At 36.1% G+C, this 17,714-nt stretch overlaps 1 protein-coding gene across 9 annotated transcripts in view; it reads left to right on the plus strand.

The window, feature by feature from the left end:
• USP34 (ubiquitin specific peptidase 34) overlaps window positions 1–17,714 on the plus strand; it is a 231,362-nt gene that overhangs the window by 64,869 nt on the left and 148,779 nt on the right. For all 9 annotated transcript variants that reach the window (XM_079941554.1, XM_079941552.1, XM_079941557.1 and 6 more), the window contains exons 7-10: window positions 151–343; window positions 1,489–1,550; window positions 11,464–11,545; window positions 11,633–11,725. In XM_079941554.1, the coding sequence (XP_079797680.1) occupies window positions 151–343; window positions 1,489–1,550; window positions 11,464–11,545; window positions 11,633–11,725 (430 nt within the window). The remainder of the gene's footprint in view (window positions 1–150; window positions 344–1,488; window positions 1,551–11,463; window positions 11,546–11,632; window positions 11,726–17,714) is intronic.

Genomic DNA, 17,714 nt, shown 5'->3' on the forward strand with positions numbered 1-17,714 from the left:
GGCTCTGTGCAGTTCCTCCCTCCCTTCCTCCCTCCCTCTTCGTCCCTCCCTTCCTTCCTCTTCCTCCCTGCTTTCCCCTTTGAATTATTGAGTGGTCTTCAGAAATAGTTTGCAAGTTTTTGTGTATGTTGTATTTGTGTATCATTTCAGGTATTTATGCAAGCTCTCTGATCAGGAGTTAAGACAGAGTGCGGCTCGCAACATGGCTGACTTAATGTGGAGCACAGTGAAAGAACCATTGGACACGACGTTATGCTTTGATAAAGAAAGCCTAGATCTTGCATTTAAGTACTTTATGTCACCTACTTTGACTATGAGGTTGGCTGGATTAAGTCAGATAACGGTAAGCTGTATTTGCTTTATTTTTGGTAATTTTTTGTTTGTCCTCTCAGACTATCATCATTATGATAATACCTAGTATTTATGGAGCCATGCTAGTGGCCAGTATACCTAGTGGCATAAATACCTAGTATTTATGCCATGCTAGGCATTGTGCTAAGTACTTTACATGCATTACTTTGTGTGACCCTTACAAATAATTTCTATATGTTCTCTTTTTTCCTGTTTTAAATACGAGGAGACTGAGGCTTAGATTTAGAAGGTTTTATACCTTAGGTCTTTTTGATTTCCTTCACTTTTTTTTTTTTAAACTGTTCAGTTTTTTGCATTTAGAAAGCAGTGTTTTCAGAGAGAAAAAGAGTCGGAGATTATAAGTAGTTACTTAATTTTCCAGGCAGAAGCCACAGATTATTGGGCCATAGGCCAAATTTGACTAACAGAAATGTTTGGTTTGCACAGTAGCAAGTACTGTTTTAAATAGGGAGAAATACATATTATTGGCTTCTCCTGGAGGGGCGGGGTGGGTAGAAAGACCTGGTGTCTTTGGGTCTGTCTTCTTGCATGACAACAATTTGCTAGAACTAAGTAGTTAGCTGCATTTTTTAGAATGGATATATTTTCTCTGGTTTACCAAGGTCTGCATTAGGTTTACTCCTTTACGTTTGGGGCCTGTTTTTGTAGTGTAGTTATTCTGAAGTAGCTAGATTGTACCCATGTATTGAATTTTGTGACCTAGATTTTACCCATGTATCGGACTTTGTAAGTGTTGAAAACACTTAATGACAGTTTCCCAAATCAAATCTTAAAAGTGTATGTCTAGGAATCCTTTCCCGAAATTCGGTTTGTAATGACATGTTACTTGCTGCCTTGCATTAGATTTTTGTGTTTTTCCCTTGTTCAGCTTTTTCTCTAGCATACTTAGTGGAATAAAGCCTAAGTATTACTTGTGGAATGAATTAGTGTTTAAAAATGATAAAGGAAATAGACTAATTGGGAAGTATATATGTATATCTGATTACCTATCTTATATTTTATACTTTTGATCTGGTTATTGATTATGATCTACATGTATCAAACTGTGTTGGCAATTGCTAACATATGCAAGAATAATTTTGGAAAAAATCTTTAATTTCTTTTCTCTATTTATAGAATCAACTTCACACCTTCAATGATGTGTGCAATAATGAATCATTGGTATCAGACACAGAAACGTAAGTAGGAGCATTAATTTATGCATAAGTACTATTTTAATGTGTAGCTGTTTATATGGTAAATGTAATTGACTTTATTAGATTTGAAGTGTTTACTAGAAATTCTTTGCCTTGTGGCTTCATCTGTACAGTCTTTAACAAGCTTTCAGAGGAATATATTGCAATACTTCTCTTTTTAAAAAAACATATCGTGTTATTTTTCACAAAATGCAAAGGGAGACTATACAGGAGAATTTAATAGTAAAGAGTATGGTACAGATAGTTTTTAGAAACCACACTTGATGCAGGAAAGGATCTCATTTAACACATTTTTCTGGGGAAAAAACCAAGTTCATGATGCTCATGTATGAAAAGAAGTAGTTTTTATAGCTTAGGGCTTTTTAAAGTACTTAGAAATATTTATTTTTTCCAATATTTATTCCATTTAGTTGTCCATCCAGTATAGAAATCATTTTTTAAATCTCGGTAGTAATATTTTCTGCTTGAACAGAGTTACATAGTTTTTTGTTTGTTTTTTCTGTGCCGCTGTGTGGCTTGCAGGATCTTAGTTCTCCAACCAGGGATCAAACACGTGCCCTCGGCAGTGAAAGTGCGGAGTCTTAACCACTGAACCGCCAGGGAATTCCCCAGAGTTACAAAGTCTTAAGGTGTTAGAAAATTTGTAATTATATGAATGAGTCATATTTTTGCTTTACTGTAACTTTTATGCATTGATCTTAGTTTTGCTCTATGGAGCTGATCTCAGTTGAACCCAGCCCTTCTTGAATTTGGAAACCAGAGACTATGTCTCTGCTTTTTCCCTCACATATTATGGTTTTTAGATTTATCACCAGACAAGTCATTCACTCTTGGCAACATTCTTTGTCAGTGGTGCCTTAAAATGTGTGGCCTAGAATTGGTAGTAGCATTATAAATTATGGGTCATACTAGGAGTGCTATTTCACACAGTCAAGATACTATATAGATTATGTCCAGTGTATATAAAACTACAGCTCTGGATTTCCCATTTGACCCCTCAGTACCCACCCTCCAACCCCTTCAGACTGCCTCTAGGAGAATCTTAAAATTGCCAATGCAGTAATCACTCCCTATCCCTGCAAAAAGACAAAAAAAAAAAAAAAATCCTGGAATCACTCGTGCAGTAACCCCACATGTCCAGGTTAGGTCTCTGTGTTGCTATGGATAGAGAAAAGAATGAATTCCATTCAAAAATGTGTAAGGTTTATACATACTAAAGATATGCTTAAGAGGGAGGAGAGTAAAAGTTTTGAGGAATAGTGGGTAGGACAGTTTAAGTTGGGAAGAGAAGGGTCTGTACAGTGTGAAAAGATTGGAGCAAATACAAAAAGTGATAAATATTGTCGAAGCCTGTGAATTGGGTCTCTCTTTTTAAGCAGTTTTATTAAGATATAGATACATATAAAACTCACCTGTTTTTATAATGAATTTTAGAAAATTTACACAGTTGTGCAACTATCATCACAGTACAGTTCTAGAACATTTACATCACTTCAGAAAGGTCCCTTTTGCCCATTTGTAGTCAATCCCCGTTCTCCCCACCACCCCCAACCCGGGGCCGAACCACATGGCACGTGGCATCTTAATTCCCTGCCCAGGGATCGAACCTGTGCCCCCTGCAGTGGAAGCTCAGTCTTAACTGCTGGACTGCCAGGGAATTCCTTCAATCCCCATTCTTATCCCCAGCCCCACTAACCTTCTTTGTCTCTATAGATTTGCCCTTTTTTGGCATTTCCTATCAATGGAATCATACGACAGTGTTTTTTTCCATTGCCACCTTTCACTTATACTGTTTTTCTTGAGGTTCATTCATGTTGTGGTGTGAATCAGTACTTTGTTCCTTTTTATTGCTGAATAGTATTACATTATGTAGCCATATCCCATTTTGTTTATCCTTTTACCAAAGTTGATGGATATTTGAATGTTTCTACTTTTTGATTAGTGTGAATAATGCTGCTTTAAACATTTGTGTACAGTCTTTTTGTGGACATATGTTTTCATTTCTCTTGGTAGATACGTAGGCATGCGATCACTGGTTTGTAAGATCATTTTATGTTTAACTTTTAAAGAAACTGTCAAAATGTTTTCCAGCATTTCTGTATTATTTTATATTCCCACTAGCAATGTATGAGGGTTCCAGTTTTCCCCCAGTCTTGTCAGGACTTGTTTTTATCTTTTTGATTATAGCCATTATAGTGGGTATAAAGTGGCATTTCATTATTATTATTTATTTATTTATTTTTTGCGGTACGCGGGCCTCTCACTGCCGTGGCCTCTCCCATTGCGGAGCACAGGCTCCGGACGCGCAGGCTCAGCAGCCATGGCTCACGGGCCCAGCCGCTCCACGGCATGTGGGATCTTCCCAGACCGGGGCACGAACCCGTGTCCCCTCATTGGCAGACAGACTCTCAACCACTGCACCACCAGGGAAGCCCTCATTATGGTTTTAATTTACATTTGCCTAATTACTAAGGATGTTGAACATCTTTTTATATGGTTATTTGCCATTCTATTTCTTTTTCACTGAATTGTTTGTTCACTTTTTGCCTAGCTTTTAGTTGGGTTATTTGTCTTGTTTTATAGATTAGCATATGATCTGTACCACAGAATATTCATATGTGCTTAAGAAGACTTTATTCAGCTGTTGTATGGAGTGTTCAGTAGATGTCTTTTAGGTCTAATGAGTTTGTAATATTGTTTGTCTTCTATATCCTTGTTGATTTTTTTACCTATACTTGTTCTATTCCATTATCAAAAGTAGGGCATTGAAGTCTCCAACTTCAGTTTATCCTCATCTGTGGATTTTGTTTTTATTAATTTGCCTATTTGCTGCAATTTATTTGTGATCCCCAAATCAGTACTTTTGGTGCCCTCACGGTCATTTGTGGAAATGCACAGAGCAGTAAAAAATGAGTCTCCTAACATGCACATTTCCAACTGAAGTCATACAAGGTGATGCTCTGCGTTGTTTTAGTGCTGGTTACAGAAATGACCAGAGGAAGGAAGTGGTAGGAGGCAGTGCAGTATAGGGCAAGAAGCTCTGGCTCTGGGCCGGTTGGAGGGATATGAATCCCAAGTCTAGCATATGGTATTGGGGCAGCCTCAGTAAAGTCACCTCAACACTTCTGAAGCTCATTTTCTCTTTTGTAAAATAGAGAAAATAGAATCTGATAAGTTATTTTTAGGATTTAAGATTCAAGGGTTCAACATGAGTAAATTTACTCCAGCAATTTTGTAGAACTCAGCTGCCATGAGTAACAAGAGTTGACTGTATTATTTGTTTTTTTGTCCTTTCAGTTCTATGGTGAAATATTATATACAATGGAATTCTATTCAGCCATAAAAAAGAATGAAATCTTGCCATTTATGGTAACATGGATGGACCTTGAGGGCATTATACTAAGTGAAATAAGTCAGAGAAAGACATCATATGATCTCATTTATGTACGGACTTTAAAAACAAAAACGCTGAGATCAGCTCAGTGCTTTGTGACCATCTAGAGGGGTGGGATAGGGAGGGTGGGAGGGAGACGCAAGAGGGAGGGGGTATGGCGACATATGTATGCATATAGCTGATTCACTTTGTTATACAGCAGAAACTAACACAACATTGTAAAGCAATTATATTCCAATAAAGATGTTAAAAAAAAAAAAGAAAAAAACCCCCAAAACCCTAAGCTTATAGACACAGAGAACAAATTGGTAGTTTCAGAGGTGTGGAGGTCAGGGGAGGGCAAAACAGGTGAAGGATGTCAAAAGGTACAAATTTCTAGTTATGAAATAAATGTCATGAGGATAGTAATGTATAGCATGGTGGCTATAGTTGATAATATAGTATTGCATATTTGAAAGTTGCTAGGAGAGTAGATCTTAAAAGCCCTCATCACAAGGGAAAGAATTTTTTTTCTAACTATATATGATGATGGGTGTTGACTTACTGTGGTGATCATTTAGCAATATATATAAATATTGAATCATTATGTTGTACACTTGAAACTAATATAATGTTATATGTCAGTTGTACCTCAATTATAAAAAGAGTTTTTAGAAAAAGAGGATCAAATAAAAGAAAGCAACATTGAGAGATCATTGGAATACGCAAATGAGAGCCACGTCTCTTTTTTCTGAGGGAATGGGGTAGGGGGAAGGATGTTGATGGTCTATCTGTGATGGCATTTTTACATAAAGGGAAGAGCCTCCCTTGCATTGTTCTGACTGAAGTGGGAACTTCAAAACAAATCTTAGTTTTGTGAAACATCTTTCTTTAAAGGAGTTCTGCAAACGGATTGTAGAACAAATTGTGTATCTAAAGTTACTATATAAGATTTGCATTTAATCAAACCCTCTGTCTTCTTCCAGTCAAAGGCAAACAGCTAGTCACATTATTGCACTGAGTCATTCTTTTAAAGAGAACCCACTCTAGGAAGCACTTGATGCTAATGACATGTTCTTTTTACCCATTAAAGCAGTGGGTGACAATAATTTAAAAAAATACTCTGGGGTTCAGTATTAGCTAATTCAGTGCAGTGACGTTATAGAATATAACTGCCAAGAGTAGTAGGAATTGGCTATATTTCTTTTTCTCCCTTCAGTTCTGTTGGTTTTTGCTTCATGTATTTTAGGACATTTTGTTGGGTACATATATGTTTATAGTTGTTATGTTCCTGATAATTTCATCCTTTCATCATTATAAAATATCCCTCTTTGTCTCTTTAAAACAATTTTTAGTTTAGTGTATTTTGTTTGATGTTAGTATAGCCACTGCAGCTTTATTATGCTTACTGTTTTCATGGTATATCTTTTTCCATCCTCTTATTTTCAACCTGTTTGTTTTTGGATCTAAAGTATGTCTCTTGGAGGTAGCATTTGGTTGGATTGAAGAAGAAAAAAGAATCCACTCCTACCATCTCTCCCTTTTGATAGGAGTATTTAATCCAGTCACTCTTAATATTATATAGTTGGATTTATGCCTGCCGTTTTGCTGTTGGGTTTTTGTATGTCTTCCTCAAAAAATTTTTTTTTCTGTTTCTTCTTTACTGCCTTATTTTGCAGTATGTCAGTATACGGTAGTACAGTTGTCCCTTGGTATATGTGGGGGATTGGTTCCAGGATCACCTGTGGATACCAAAATCTTCAGATGCTCAACTCCCTTATATAAAGTCATGTAGTGTTTGCATGTAATCTGTACATATCCTCCTGTATACTTTAAATCATCTCTTGATTACTTACAATACCTAATACAATGTAGGTGTTATGTAAATAGTTGCAAGCATTTGGCAAATTCAAGTTTTTGCCTTTTGGAACTTTCTGGAATTTTTTTTAAGAAATATTTTTGATCCTCTGTTGGTTGCATCTATGGATGCAGAAACCATGGATACAGAGGGAGTACTGTATACCATTTTAATTCCATTTTTTTATACTTTAAAAATTATTTTGCCAGTGGTTGCTGTATGGGTTACAATATGCATTTTAATTTAATACTGTCTACTTCAGATTAATCACAATTCTGGTAAAATATAGGAACAGTGCTTCAGTATAGCTCTATTCCTTTGTTTCTGATAAGTCAGCTGCGAATCTTATTGTGGTTCCTTTCTATGTGCTTAGTTCTTTTTCTCTTGTTGCTTTTAAGATTTTTCTGTTGCTCTTTGGCTTTTAAGAGTTTGACTCTGATGTCTCTGGGTGTTGATATCCTTGTGTTTATCTTAGTTGGCGCTTGTTGTGGTTCTTGGCTGTGTAGATGAACATTTTTCATCAAATTTGGGATGTTTGACCATAGTTTCTTCAAATTTTCTTTCTGTTCTCCTTACTCCTTCTGGGAGTCCCAGTATATATATGTTTCCAGAGCCCTGAATGATTGTTACTGATAACATTGTCCAGTTTTATGCTTGCTCAGTTATAGTTACAGTTCTTGGCTGTTACAAAAGTCCCTGAGTCTCCTTTCAGTGTTTTTCAAGAAACTGAAAGAATGGGATTTATTTTTTAGAATTATTTTTAGTTGTTGAATTGTCTTTTTGTATGTTAAACATCATAGAGTTGATTCATGGATCATAGCTTCTGTTGGGTTACTCAGAAATAGGTAAAATATACCACTACTAGTTTTATTTTAATGTTTTACCCTTTGAGGTCATATATCTAATTCATAGCTTATTAAAAATCTTTAGAATAATTTTAAAATTAAATATGATTCTTCTATGGATAAACAAGAAAAGAAATTGTTCAGTCCTTCCAGTTTTTCTGTGTATAATTTACATAACTGAAAAAACTTGGGGTCTTTTCACTGCTCATCCTATTTTGAAACCGTTTTTCTTCTACCCACAATATACATATCACTACTTTCTTCATTAGCTGTTCTTCTGTAGTAGCCATTTAAATTCTTTTAAAGAATTGCTCTGAAAGGGCCTGTCTCAATTAAATAAATTGAATCAACAGTTAATGACCTTCCAACACAAAGTACCAGGACCAGATGGGTTCATTGGTAAATTTAACCAAATATTTAAGGAAGGAATTATACCAATTCTCTATAGTCTTTTTCAGAAGATAGCAGAGGGAAGCCTTACCAGCATTACCCTAATACCAAAACCAGACAAAGGCATTACAAGAAAACGACAGACCAGTACTTCCCATGAACATACATATAAAAATCCTCATAAAATATTAGCAAATCGAATCCAGCAAGGTATAAAAAGAATTATACACCACAACCAAGTGAGATTTAGCTCAGGTATTCAAGGCTGGTTCAGCGTTTCAAGATCAATTAATGTAAAGTCAAAATTTTGACAAGGTCAAATTTTATCATTCATGATAAAAAAATCTCTCAGTAAACTAGGCATAGAGAGGAACTTCATCAACATGTTAAAGAACATCTACAAAACCTCCTACAGCTAACATCATACTTAATGATGTGAAGGTCAAAGCTGTTTCACTAAGGTCAGGAACAAGGAAAGGGTGTCCACTCTCACCACTGCTTTTCAGCATTGTACTGGAAAATCCTACCTGATGCAACAAGAGAAGAAAAGGAAATAAAAGGTGTATAGACTAGGAAGGCAGAAGTAAAACTGTCTTTGATCACAGATGACCTGATCATCTATGTAGAAAATCTGAAAGAATTGACAGTCTCATGGAACTAATGAGCATTTATAGCAGGACTGCAGGATACAAAGTTAGTAATCGAAAGTCAGTCACGGGCTTCCCTGGTGGTGCAGTGGTTGAGAGTCCGCCTGCCAATGCAGGGGACACGGGTTCGTGCCCCGGTCTGGGAAGATCCCACATGCCGCAGAGCGACTAGGCCTGTGAGCCATGGCCACTGAGCCTGTGCGTCCGGGGACTGTGCGTCTGGAGCCTGTGCTCCGCAACGGGAGAGGCCACAACAGTGAGAGACCCGCGTACCACAAAAAAAAAAAAATAAATAATTTCGTATATATCAGCAGTGAACAAATAGAATTTGAAATTTAAAATACAATACCATTTATATTAACACCACAAAAAATGAAATACTTAGGTATAAATCTAACAATATGAAAAGGTCTATATGAGGAAAATAACAAAACTCTGATGAAAGATAGCAAAGATGAGCTAAATAAATGGAGAGATATTCCATGTCTATGGATAGGAAGACTTAAAATTGTAAAGGTATCAGTCCTTTCCAACTTGATCTATAGATTCATTGCAGTCTCAATCAAAATCAAAGTAAGTTATTTTGTGGATCTCGACAAACTGATTCTAACATTTGTTTAAATAGAGAGGCAAAAGACCCAGAATAGCCAACACAGTTTTGAAAGGAAACAACAAAGTTGGAGGACCGACATTACCCACCTTCAAGAGTTACTGTAAAATTACAGTGATCAAGACAGTGCAGTATTGGTGAAAGAACAGACAAATAGGTCAATGGAACAGAATACAGTGCTCAGAAATAGGCCCATATAAATATCGTCAGCTGATATTTAACAAAGGAGCAAAGACAGTAGTACAAAGCAGCAGAGATAGGGTTTTCAACAAATGGTGCTGAAACAATTGGACAACCACATGGGAAAAAAAATCTAGACACATCTCACACCCTTCACAAAAATTAATTCAAAATGGACCACACACATAAACATAGAATGTAAAACTATAACGCTCCTAAAAGATAACATAGGAAAAAATCTAGATGACCTTGGGTATGGTGGTAACCTTTTGAGTTCAACACCATGATCCATGAATTGGTAAGCTGGACTTCTTTAAAAATAAAAACTTCTGCTCTGCGAAAGACAATGTCAAGAGAATGAGAAGACAGCCGTAGACAGGGGAAAATGCTTGTAAAAGACACATCTGTTAAAGGACTGTTATCCAAAATATACACAGAACTCTTAAAAATTTAACAGTAAGAAAATGAACAATCTGATTAAAAAATACACTGACTTTAGCAGACACTCCACCAAAGAAGACATACAGATGGCAAATGAGCACATGCAAAGATGCTCCTCTTTCATCAGGGAAATGCAAATCAAAACAACGATGAGATTGCATTACATGCCTATTGGAATGGTCAAAATCCAGAACACTGATAACACCAAATGCTGACAAGGATGTGGAGCAACAGGAATTCTCATTCACCGCTGGTGGGAATGCAAGAAGGTACAGCCACTTCGGAAGACAGTTTCATAGTTTCTTAAAAAACTCAGCGTACTCTTCCGATATGATCCAGCAGTCATGTTCCCTGGCATTTATCCAAAGGAGTTGAAAACATGTCCACACAAAAACCTGCACACGGGTGATTATAGCAGCTTTATTCATAATTGCTCAAACCTGGAATGAACCAATGGGCTAATGACAAATGAAAGAAAATGGATAAATCTTAATGCTGAGTGAAAGAATCTAAATTTTATAAAACAGTACATCCTGTATCTTTTTTTATATGAAGTTCTAGAAAATGAAAACTATGTAATAACAGAAAGCACATCATGGGTTGTCTGGGCAGTGGGTTGTGGGAGCTGAGAAAAAGAGGGATTAAAAAGGGGCATAAAGAAACTTTTTTTTTTTTTTTAAAGAAACTTTTTGGGTTGATGTGTTTGTTATCTTGGCAGTGCTGATGGATTCATAGATGTATATTTAAGTTTAAATTCATTGAACTCTATATACTTTAAATATGTTTAGTTTACTATATTTCATACATATCTCAAAGCTGTAAAAGACAAATTAACTGATAAACTTACATTACCTTATTGGTAACATAATAATTTAATTTTCTGTGCCAGTGATTTATTACTCTAAAAGAATTGATAGCTCTTTTTACAAAATGAAGGATAATCTAAAACTGTTCAAAAATAAAAAGTTTACTTTTTGAAATGAAAGATGAGTTGTTCCTAAGTGTAACCAAGTGTTCTGAACAGTCAATTGATAACTTTAGGGATCACATTAGCAGAACCTTCGTTAATATCAGGCAGGAAGGAGACTTGCCATTTGACTTGGAGATTCTTCTTTTTTTCTTCCCCCACCCTTTCGGTAACCTACTTTTCTGATGTTATCTTACCATAGAGGACATACGGGGAACCCTTCCCTGAATGCCTCAGTGCCTACTATGGAAATTAAAAATGGGAAGGCAAGGTCTTTGAGTAAGAAAATACATCAGTTTTTAGGTGTTACCCTTGGTATTCTCACCTGTATACCTGGTGTTAGTTATCCTAACTTTTCAGATTTTTTTTTGCTTGTTTATAAATTCAGGTAGTATTATCATTTCTTGTATTTCTGTTTCAGTTATTCTTCATAGTACTATTAACAGTTAATTGTATATAATCACTTCTTTATAATTGGTATGTGAACAGTTTTAGATTTTCACCTGAGTCTGCTTTTAGACATGGGAAAGATTGATACTAATATTTTCTTAAATGTATTAACTATTTTTATTATTTGACTTTAGGTCCATTGCAAAAGAACTTGCAGACTGGCTTATAAGCAACAATGTGGTAGAGCATATATTTGGACCAAATTTACATATTGAGGTTTGTGGACTAATATGTGACTTATCTGCTCTATTAAGAGAGAAGAATGCTTTTAAAAATTAACTGTAATAAGTTTTTCTTTTCCAGATTATCAAACAGTGCCAAGTGATTTTGAATTTTTTGGCAGCAGAAGGGCGACTGAGTACTCAGCATATTGACTGCATTTGGGCTGCAGCACAGGTAATATCAACAGCTTAACATAAGTGCTTCTTTATTATTTGTTCCGTTCTAAGTTCTTTACTCCCCTATAAGGTACGTTCTATTATTATCCTCATTTGTCGCTAAAGAAACCATGCCATGGGAAAAGTTGGGGATCAAATCTAAGAAATCTGGCTTCAGAGTCCATGTCTTATCTTACTGTACTACTGGTACAATCGAAGGAAATGAGAGTCAGTCTGTTAGAGGTTCTTGGTTTATTAAGAGATAGTTTCCTATTAATTTATACAATCAATGCTTCTGTCCTGAACATTGTATTCATATGTTTTTTTTCTATTATACTATTTTCTTCTTTAATTTAATTTTTTGAATAGGCACATATCCATATAGTTCAAATTTCAAAAAGTAGATATAAAAGGATATGCTATACATTTTCCCCCTTCTGCCTATGTCTCCCATGCATGCAGTTCCTAACCTCTCAGGTGCATCATAGATTTTCTATATAAATTGCCAATTGTAAACATTTCTCTTCCCTGTCCTCTTTTCCACAGATGTATCATACTAAACGGATTTGGCTTTTTTTCACTAACAGTTTGTCCTGGAGATTATTATTCCATGTCAATATATAAAACACATTTTTTCTTTTTTAGGACTGTATAGTGTTTCATTATATGCATGAACCATAATTTATTTAACCAGTTCCTGTTCATAGGCACTATTTTTTCCAATCTTTTTTATTATAAACAATGCTACAATAAGTAACTTATAGTAGTCAGCTAATCCATATGCAAAACTATTACATAGGATACATTCCTACTTATAAGTAGTATTGTCAGGTTAAAGTAAGTGTGGTTTACTTGTGGTAGCTAATGGTGTGATAGTGCCACTTTCACCTTATTCTCCTCAATAATTTTTTTTTAACATCTTTATTGGAGTATAATTGCTTTACAACGTTGTGTTAGTTTATGCTGAATAACAAAGTGAATCAGCTATATGTATATATATATATCCCCATATCCCCTTCCTCTCGTGTCTCTCTCCCACCCTCCCTATCCCATCCCTCTAGGTGGTCACAAAGCACCGAGCTGATCTCCCTGTGCGATGCAGCTGCTTCCCACTAGCTATTTTATATTTGGTAGTGTATATATGTCAGTGCTGTCTGACTTCGTCCCAGCTTATCCTTATCCCCTCCCCGTGTTCTCAAGTCCATTCTCTATGTCTGCGTCTTTATTCCTGTCCTGCCCCTAGGTTCGTGAGAAACTTTTTTTACAGATTCCATATATATGTGTTAGCATGTGGTACTTGTTTTTCTCCTTCTTACTTCACTCTGTATGAGACACTCGAGGACCATCCACCTCTCTACAAATAACTCAATTTTGTTTCTTTTTAAGGCTGAGTGTAATATTCCATTGTATATATGTGCCACATCTTTATCCATTCATCTGTTGATGGACACTTAGGTTGCTTCCATGTCCTGGCTATTGTAAATAGAGCTGCAGTGAGCATTGTGGTACATGACTCTTTTTGAATTATGGTTTTCTCAGGGTATATGCCCAGTAGTGGGATTGCTGGGTCATATGGTAGTTCTATTTTTAGTTTTTTAATGAATCGCCATACTGTTCTCCATAGCGGCTATACTGTTCTCCATAGTGGCTATATCAATTTACATTCCCACCAACAGTGGAAGAGGGTTCCCTTTTCTCCACACCCTCTCCAGCATTATTGTTTGTAGATTTTTTGATGGTGGCCATTCTGACCGGTGTGAGGTGATAACCTCATTGTAGTTTTGATTTGCATTTCTCTAATGATTAATGATGTTGAGCATCCTTTCATGTGTTTGTTGGCAATCTGTATATCTTCTTTGGAGAAATGTCTGTTTAGGTCTTCTGCCCATTTTTGGATTGGGTTGTTTGTTTTTTTGATATTAAGCTGCATGAACTGTTTATATATTTTGGAGATTAATCCTTTGTCAGTTGCTTCGTTTGCAAATATTTTCTCCCATTTGAGGGTTGTCCTTTAGTCTTGTTTATGTTTTCCTTTGCTGTGCAAAAGCTTTTAAGTTTCATTACGTCCCGTTTGTTTATTTTTGTTTTTATTTCCCTTTTTCTAGGAGGTGGGTCAAAAAGGATCTTGCTGTGATTTATGTCATAGAGTATTCTGCCTATGTTTTCCTCTAGGAGTTTGATAGTGTCTGGCCTTACATTAAGGTCTTTAATCCATTTGGAGTTTAATTTTGTATATGGTGTTAGGGAGTGTTCTAATTTCATTCTTTTACATGTAGCTGCCCAGTTTTCCCACCACCACTTACTGAAGAGGCTGTCTTTTCTCCATTGTATATTATTGCCTCCTTTAACAAAGATAAGGTTATCTTTGAGAGATTATCATATCATAACATGCACATAACATGCACATATGTTATCATACGTGCATGGGTTTATCTCTGGGCTTTCTATCCTGTTCCATTGATCTTTATTTCTCTTTTTGTGCCAGTACCATACTGTCTTGATTACTGTAGCTTTGTAGTATAACTACAAAGTCTTAAGTCTGAAGTCAGGGAGCCTGATTCCTCTAGCTCTGTTTTTCTTTTTCTTTTTTTTTTTTGCGGTACGCAGGCCTCTCACTGTTGTGGCCTCTCCCGTTGCGGAGCACAGGCTCCAGGCGCGCAGGCTCAGCAGCCATGACTCATGGGCCCAGCTGCTCCGCGGCATGTGGGATCTTCCCGGACCAGGGCACGAACCCGTGTCCCCTGCATCGGCAGGCGGACTCTCAACCACTGCGCCACCAGGGAAGCCCCTGTTTTTTTTAAGATTGCTTTGGCTATTGGAGGTCTTTTGTGTTTCCATACAAATTGCGAAATTTTTTGTTGTAGTTCTGTGAAAGATACCATTGGTAGTATGATAGGGATTGCATTGAATCTGTAGATTGCTTTGGGTAGTATAGTCATTTTCACAATGTTGATTCTTCCAATCCAAGAACATGGTATATCTCTCCATCTGTTTGTATCATCTTTAATTTCTTTCATCAGTGTCTTATGGTTTTCTGCATACAGGTCTTTTGTCTCCTTAGGTAGGTTTATTCCAAGGTATTTTATTCTTTTTGTTGCAGTGGTAAATGGGAGTGTTTCCTTAATTTCTCTTTCAGATTTTTCATCATTAGTGTATAGGAATGCAAGAGATTGCTGCGCATTAATTCTGTATTCTGCTACTTTACCAAATTCATTGCTTAGCTCTAGTAGTTTTCTGGGAGCATCTTTAGGACTCTCTGTGTATAGTATCATGTCATCTGCAAACAGTGAGTTTTACTTCTTCTTTTCCAATTTGGATTCCTTTTATTTCTTCTCTGATTGCCATGGCTAAAACTTCCAAAACTATGTTGAATAATAGTGGTGAGAGTGGGCAACTTTGTCTTGTTCCTGATCTTAGAGGAAACGGTTTCAGTTTTTCACCATTGAGAACGATGTTGGCTGTGGGTTTGGAATATATGGCCTTTATTATGTTGAGGTAGGTTCCCTCTATGCCTACTCTCTGGAGAGTTTTTATCATAAATGAGTGAATTTTGTTGAAAGTTTTTTCTTCATCTGTTGAGATTATCGTATGGTTTTTATCCTTCAATTTGTTAATATGGTGCATCACATTGATTGATTTGTGTACTTTGAAGAATCCTTGAATTCCTGGGATAAACACCTTTTGATCATGGTGTATGATCCTTTTAATGTGCTGTTGGACTCTGTTTGCTAGTAGTTTGTTGAGGATTTTTGCATCTATGTTCATCAGTGATAGTGGCCTGTAGTTTTCTTTTTTTGTGACATCTTTGTCTGGTTTTGGTATCAGGGTGTTAGCTCTTCTCTTAACGTTTGATAGAATTCACCTGTGAAGCTGTCTGGTCCAGGGCTTTTTGTTGTAGGAAGATTTTTATTCACAGTTTCAATTTCAGTGCTTGTGATTGGTCTGTTTAATATTTTCGATTTCTTCCTTGTTCAGTCTCAGAAGGTGGTTCATTTCTAAGAATTTGTCCATTTCTTCCAGGTTGTCCATTTTATTGGCATATAGTTGCTTGTAGAAATCTCTCATGATCCTTTGTATTTCTGCAGTGTCAGTTGTTACTTCTTTTTCATTTCTAATTCTGTTGATTTGAATCTTCTCCCTTTTTTTCTTGATGATTCTGGCTAATGGTTTATCAATTTTGTTTATCTTCTCAAAGAACCAGCTTTTGGTTTTATTCATCTTTGTTGTTATTGTTTCCTTCATTTCTTTTTCATTTATTTCTGATCTGATATTTCTGATTTCTTTCCTTCTGCTAACTTTGGTGTTTTTTTGTTCTTCTTTCTCTGATTGCATTAGGTGTAAGGTTAGATTGTTTATTTGAGTTGTTTCTTGTTTCTTGAGGATTGTATTGCTATAAACTTCCCTCTTAGAACTGCTTTTGCTGCATCCCATAGGTTTTGGGTCATCTTGCTTTCACTGTCATTTGTTTCTAGGTATTTTTTGATTTCCTCTTAGATTTCTTCAGTGATCTCTTGGTTATTTAGGAGTGTATTGGTTAGCCTCCATGTGTTTGTATTTTTCATAGTTTTTTCCTGTAATTGATATCTAGTCTCATAGCTTTGTGGTTGGAAAAGATACTTGATATGATTTCAGTTTTCTTAAATTTACCAAGGCTTGATTTGTGACCGAAGAGATATGATCTATCCTGGAGAATGTTCCATGAGCACTTGAGAAGAAAGTACATTCTGTTGTTTTTGGATGGAATGTCCTGTTAATATCAATTAAGTCCATCTTGTTAAATGTGTCATTTAAAGCTTGTGTTTCCTTATTTATTTTCATTTTGGATGATCTGTTTGGTGAAAGTGGGGTGCTAAAATCCCCTACTATGATTGTGTTACTGTCAATTTCCCGTTTTATGGCTGTTAGCATTTGCCTTATGTATTGAGGTGCTCCTATGTTGGGTGCATAAATATTTACAATTGTTATATCTTCTTGGATTGATCCCTTGATCACTATGTAGTGTCCTTCTTTGTCTCTTGTAATAATCTTTAAAGTCAATTTTGTCTGATATGAGAATTGCTGCTCCAACTTTCTTGTGATTTCCATTTGCACGGAATATCTTTTTCCATCCCCTCAGTTTCAGTCTGTATGTGTCCCTAGGTCTGAAGTGGCTCTCTTGTAGACAGCATATATATGGGTCTTGTTTTTGTATCCATTCAGCCAGTCTATGTCTTTTGGTTGAAGCATTTAATCTATTTACATTTAAGGTAATTATCAATATGTATGTTCCTATTCCCCTTTTCTTAATTGTTTTGGGTTCGTTATTGTAGGTCTTTTCCTTCTCTTGCGTTTCCTGCCTAGAGAAGTTTAGCATCTGTTGTAAAGCTGGTTTGGTGGTGCTGAGTTCTCTTAACTTTCACTTGTCTGTAAAGGTTTTAATTTCTCCACCAAATCTGAATGATATCCTTGCTGGGTAGAGTAATCTTGGTTGTAGGTTTTTCCCTTTCATCACTTTAAATATGTCCTGCCACTCCCTTCTAGCTTGCAGAGTTTCTGCTGATAGATCAGCTGTTAGCCTTATGGGGATTCCCTTGTATGTTATTTGTTGCTTTTCCCTCGCTGCTTTTAATATTTTTACTTTGTATTTAAGTTTTGATAGTTTGATTAATATGTATCTTGGCGTGTTTCTCCTTGGATTTATCCTGTATGGGACTCTCCTTCCTGGACTTGATTGACTATTTGCTTTCCTAGGTTAGGGAAGTTTTCAACTAAAATCTCTTCAAATATTTTCTCAGACCCTTTCTTTTCCTCTTCTTCTTCTGACACCCCTATAATTTGAATGTTGGTGCGTTTAATGTTGTCCTAAAGGTCTCTGAGACTGTCCTCAGTTCTTCTCATTCTTTTTTATTCTGCTCTGCAGTAGTTATTTCCACTGTTTTATCTTCCAGGTCACTATCTGTTCTTCTGCCTCAGTTATTCTGCTATTGATTCCTTCTAGAGAATTTTTAATTTAATATACTGTGTTGTTC

The sequence above is a fragment of the Stenella coeruleoalba genome (genome assembly GCF_951394435.1).
Source record: "Stenella coeruleoalba genome assembly, chromosome: 13".
Taxonomy (NCBI): domain Eukaryota; kingdom Metazoa; phylum Chordata; class Mammalia; order Artiodactyla; family Delphinidae; genus Stenella; species Stenella coeruleoalba.